The sequence below is a fragment of the Gekko japonicus genome, unplaced genomic scaffold, assembly GCF_001447785.1.
Source record: "Gekko japonicus isolate JY-2015 unplaced genomic scaffold, Gekko_japonicus_V1.1 scaffold993, whole genome shotgun sequence".
NCBI classification, from domain to species: Eukaryota; Metazoa; Chordata; class Lepidosauria; order Squamata; family Gekkonidae; genus Gekko; species Gekko japonicus.
In genome coordinates, this window is record NW_015168077.1 from 171,360 (window position 1) to 176,944 (window position 5,585).

At 51.6% G+C, this 5,585-nt stretch overlaps 1 protein-coding gene across 3 annotated transcripts in view; it reads right to left on the minus strand.

Moving 5' to 3' along the window:
- Window positions 1–5,585, minus strand: part of PLG (plasminogen) — a 105,697-nt gene that overhangs the window by 45,591 nt on the left and 54,521 nt on the right. For all 3 annotated transcript variants that reach the window (XM_015414658.1, XM_015414657.1, XM_015414656.1), the window contains exon 4: window positions 5,073–5,187. In XM_015414658.1, coding sequence (XP_015270144.1) covers window positions 5,073–5,187 — 115 coding nt within the window. The remainder of the gene's footprint in view (window positions 1–5,072; window positions 5,188–5,585) is intronic.

Consider the following 5,585-nt stretch of genomic DNA (forward strand, 5'->3'; position numbering starts at 1 on the left):
TGTATGTTGTCCAGCTTGCGGACGGGCGCAAGTGGAGGCGACACACTGACCAGTTGAGGCAGCGGTGGGCGACTGGCCGCCCCACCTCGCAGCCAACCGAGCTACCGGACCCAGACAACCATCCCATACCTCTGCCGGAGGTGAGTACTGCCGAGCCTGCCGAGCCCAGTACTGTCCCTGAGGGAGGGCAGACCCCTACTCTTGGACCCACTGCAAGGGATGGTAGCGTTCCTGACCCACTCGAGAGTGAGTCAAGCCGAGTGCCTCCAATTCAAAGGTGCCCTGAACCTCCTACGCCACGGAGGTCTCAGAGAGTGCGCAGAGTGCCCACCTACTTAAGCGATTACGAGTGTTCATAATGTTTTTGCTTAGGGGGGAGGGATTTGTTATGTATTGACTTGAATGTAAATACTGACATGCGAATCGTCTCATTGAAACTCTATGTTAAGCTTCAGCCTGGGCTAGGATCCTAATGTAACCAATAGGAGTCCTAGCCCAGAGAGTGTCTACCAATCACGCTGTAAAGCGGGACCGCTTGTGATTGGGCATTATATCTTCAACCTCATAGGTTGTTATTTGTACAGGGGGTGTGGCTACACTAGCCGGGAATGTTTAAATACAGAGCAGCCAGTGCTTGTCCTTTGGCTCGAGTGGTTCGAATGATGGTTCTGGCTGGCGATCGTAACTAAGCTGAAGAATAAACCGCAATTCTTGCTGAATCACTCTCCGACTCTTTGTTAAGCGCACGACTTAACATGGGGTGAGGGGGCTTGGGGGCTTTGTTGCTTGCTTTTTCTGGGTTCCCCCCTTTTTTCGGGTCTAGGAGGGCTTTTGGCCTTGTTTCTTGCTTTCTATTATTTCTTTTGTCCCACCTCCCCCCCCCATTCACTTTCTGGTGGTTTAATGTGTTAAAAGATTTCTGTTCTGCTTTTCAGTTGAATAGCTGAGGTGGGGGTCTCCCCTCCCCCTTTTTCCTCCCTCTATTTTCTGGTAAGTTGGTTGGGGGGATTGGTGTTTAGAAGTTCAGTGGTTGAGGTCCATTGAAAGTTCTGGTTGGTGCAGTGTGTGCGCTTCTGCTTCAAGTAGGGCTTTCTAATTGTTAAATACTTGTTCTGGCAGTAGATTTTAAATAAAGGCTTTTAGCAATAAGGGTATGCTAGGAATTGTTTAAAACAGTTCTAATTAAATTTCTGCATAGGGCTCTAGTTCCTCCCTAATTAGGCTGGTGCAAGGTTATTAAAGGAGGCAAGGTTGTATGTGTAAAACAGTAGTATAATTAGTATAAAAAAGGTAAAGGTTCCCTTGCTCGAAAGCCAGTCGAATCCGACTCTAGGGTTGCGGTGCTCATCTCCGTTTCAAAGTCGAAGAGCCAGCGCTGTCCGAAGACGTTTCCGTGGTCATGTGGCCGGCATGACTAAACACCACGGCGCACGGAACGCTGTTACCTTCCCACCGAAGTGGTCCCTATTTATCTACTTGCAATTTCTTGCTTTCGAACTGCTAGGTTGGCAGGAGCTGGAACTAGAGATGGGAGCTCACCCCGTCTTGCGGCACCCGGGTCTTGAACTGCTGAACTACTGACCTTCCACAGCCTGCAGTTCAGCGTCTTAACCACTTGAGCCATAGAGTAACTTAAAAAAAACCTTTCTAGTGTCTGCTCTGAGCTTCAGTATTTGAAAGCAGGCATTTGTAGACAAGTTTTGCTTTAGGCTGTCCTGTAGTTTCATTTTTCAGAAGGGAGCTCCTGAATTTGTGTAAAGGAAATCAGGTGCACTCCAATAGCAAACAGTCAGGAAAAGTTTAATAAAGAACCTTAAAGGTTTTTTTTAAGTTTGCAAATCAGGTTTCAGAAGAGGAAATCACTAGTTCTAAAAACAAACAAACAAAAACACCGAAGCGAGGTTAAGTTCGGTGCATTTAAAAACAAAAACTTACGTTTTTGGTGGGAGGGTTCATAAAATGGTTACAGAGCCTGTTAGGTTGTAGTGCAGGTAGTAGGTACCTAATTTCCCTCAAGTACTACTAGTTAGAAAGAGTTTGGCAGGGGAAACGATGAGTGGCAGGAAGGAAATGCAGCGGGGCCCTGGGAGCAAGGAGAAGGAGAAGACTAGGAGAGCTGTCGCTCCCCCCCCCCCCCCCCCCCCGCCTGCGCAGAGGCCTGCTCCACAGTTGCCTTCCACCACTCCATCCTCTGGCTGGAGTGGTGCAGTAAAGAGGCCACACTGGGCCCTCTTCATTGAGGCAGCTGCTGGAGTGCCACCTGCAGGGGTGCCTGCAGGTGCTGGCACTGGAAAGGGGTCTGCTGCCCAGGCTGCCCTTCCTACTGCTGTTATTGCTGAGGCTCAGCAGCAGGAGGAGAAGTTGCCTGAGCTGTCTTTCGGGGTGAGCTTTGGGGATGAGAGTGGTCCAGCTCTGGAGCTCACCCCGGGGACCCTGAGCTACAGGCGAGGATGGGTGTCCCTGCTCCAGTTCCTCCAGAGCCCAGCAGGCCTTCTGAGAAGGAACAGAAGGCGAGGGCAGAGGTGACATATGAGGAAGAGATGGGGGTACACCCCAAGGTGCTGCCATCTCAACGCCTTCCCCCTCAGGTATCTCTTCCTGTCTCCTCAAGACACAGCATGTCTGCCCTGAACTCTTCACAGGAGGCGGCTCCAAGGGTGCCTGCAGCTGCTAGTCAGCATGGGTGCCCCTGCACCTCTGTAGTCTGGAAGCACTTTCAGCACATGGAAGATCCCGGCATCACACAGTGCCAGCTGTGTAGGGCCTGGATCAGTCAAGGGAGAGAACTGATTCATCTCTCGACTACAGGACTGTGGAGCCACATGAAGAAGCACCACCAATCCATGTTTTTTTGGGGGGGTGAGGCTGCTTCTGGGGTGGCCATGGGGCCACCACCAGCTGGCCAGGAGGTGAATCATCCTGCGACCACATCCAGTGCTGCCCCTGAACAGTCTCCGGGAGGGAAGAGATGCCAAGTATCTCTGATGGAGATGTTTGGTGAGGTTGGCACTAGGGTGGTGGGGGAAGGGGGAACAGCAGGTAGGGAAGAGGGTCACTTGTCTCATTGGTGAGATGATCACTCTAGATGGCCACCCCTTCTCCATAGTCAAAGATATCGGCTTCCAAAGGCTACTGCGGGATGCTTATCCCTGGTACACAGTCCCTGCCCACACCACACTGAACAGGGCCAAGTTGCCTGTGTTGTACAGGGCTGTCAGGGACTACATGAAGGCACAGTTGTCCTGCACTCATGGTATAACTAGCCACTTCATGTCCAACATCTGGACTTGCCCTCAGCAGTGTTCCCTCTAAGCTGAGTTAGTGTGAGCTAGCTCACAGTTTTTTAGCCTCTGGCTCACACATTTTTGTCTTAGCTCAGGAAGGAGGGCTCCAGAACAAATTAATTAATGCAGTAGCTGAATCGCTCGCTCACAACTTTAATGCCAGTAGCTCACCAAGTAGAAATTTTGCTCACAAGACTCCACAGCTTAGAGGGAACATTGGCCCTCAGGTGCATCATGTGTAACTCTTGCTGACTGTGCACTGGTGACAACCCAATGATGTTCTAGGTGTGGGTGGGGAAACCAGTGTTAAGCAGGGTGAAGGTCACTGAGCCAGCTGTTGCCAGGCTCTTCTCCACTCCAGGATTCTTAACAAGGTGCACATGGCAGATAATTCTGCTGCCATCGAGAAAGAGTGGGGTGGGTAGGCAGGGACATCTCCATGGGCTTCATGGTAACCAATGGTGGTGCAAACATGAGGGCAGCGGCACAGGCATTGGGTCTCAGGTGCATTTACTGCAGGGCCCCCATCTCCACCTCATAGATAAGGATGAGGTAGGCCTTTGGTGGTAAACAGACACATCAAGAGCCCGATAAAATATCGCTTCCCCCCCCACCGCTGAAGTTTACCATCTTTATGTGGCACAGATTAAGAAGATGAAAAATGACACTAGCTTGAATCTGTTTTTATATTTAATAATGTATTGTATTTTTATGTCGTCTTGATCTGTTTTGTGATCTGTCCTGAGCCCACTTGTGGGGAAGGTGGAATATAAATTGATTGAAACAAACAAAGGATGCAGAGAATCCCAGTCTGGATGCTGAGAGTTATGATTTCCAGCATCTTCTCCAAAAATACCAGCATCTCACTGGTCACTTCTCTTGCAGTATGAAGGACATCCAACTCCTGCATGAGAAGCAGGTCTGACAGGTGTGCTAGAGCACCAACGGATAAGCGATGCGAGCACTCACTGGAACTCCACCTACGCCATGCTTGAGTGTTTGGTGGAGCAGAAGACAGCACTGACTGCCTTAGTCTCTGAGACCTGGGTAGCTCAGGAAGCGAGCTGGCTCAACCAGGATGAGTGCTTGACTATCTCTCAGACTTTGGAGGTTCTTAAGCCCTTTAAGAACCACACGCAATCGCTCTCATGGCTCTGGTCATGATCCAAACAGCTCATAAAGACATGGCTGCCTTTTGGAGCCAGTTGCAGGATGTGCAGCCTTGCTTCCATCATGCATGCACTGGTGAAATGGCTGCAAGATGGCCTTGGGGCCAGCCTTCAGCCTCTCACACAGCCGAAGATCTACATGTTGGTGACCATGCGTGACTCATGCATCAAGGGCAGGATTGCTGAGCAGGCCAACCAGCTTATTCGCTAGGCTTGCCAAGTCCCCCCGGGGGGTGGGGAAACCCCCGCCCCAGAGGCCTGTTCCCCGCCGCCGGTGGATCGGGCCCCGGGGGGGAACTCCACCCCAACGTGCACGTCACATGGAAGTGACGTGACCACGCCGGGCACACTGGGGGTGGGGCCACGGTCATCCAAGGGAAAACTCTATGGTTTTCCCTTGGATGGTCATGGCCTTGCCCCCAGCGTACCTGGCGTTCCCGCGTCACTTCTGAGTGACGTGGATGTGGCGCGCGCTCCAGCCGCAAGCCGGGAGTCCCCTGCTGCAGCTCAATTATCACTTGGCAACCCTATTATTTGCTGACAAGACACACTCTCCTGGAGAGTTAAGCACATGCAGCCCAAGAATGGTAGCTATCATAGAGATGGAAAAGAATCATACTTGGGTACGTGAGGGCTCCTCGCTGCCCATTTTTGGCATGGTATATTGCTTTGAGTCTTAGATACAGTTCCTCTGTAGTCCTGTCCATTTCCAGACCGGCATTCAAGAAGGTAAACTGAAAGAAAATTTTTATTACCATTATCATTACTGTCGCATACCACTGCCACCAAGATAAAATAATCAATACATCTCTCCCTTATAATAAAAGCGTTTTGGGTGCCAAAATTCTAAAATGCGCACCGTTATTGTATGGCCGGAAGAGTTGCCACTCAGAAGACGCTTGCTGCGATGACTGGCTCCCTCAGCGAACCTGGCCTGCCATTGGCTGGGTGGCTCGGAGGGGAGGGAGCCAGTCATCACAGCGTCTTCGGAGAGGAACCTCTCCCGGCCATTCTGTAACAGGTAAGACCGGCGAACGGAGCCGTTAGGCTCCGTCCGCCGGTTCCACCACGACCCCCCGCCCCCGCTCCAGGCGGACGGCTCCGTCCGGCCGCCTCCCCACAGCCCCCCCCC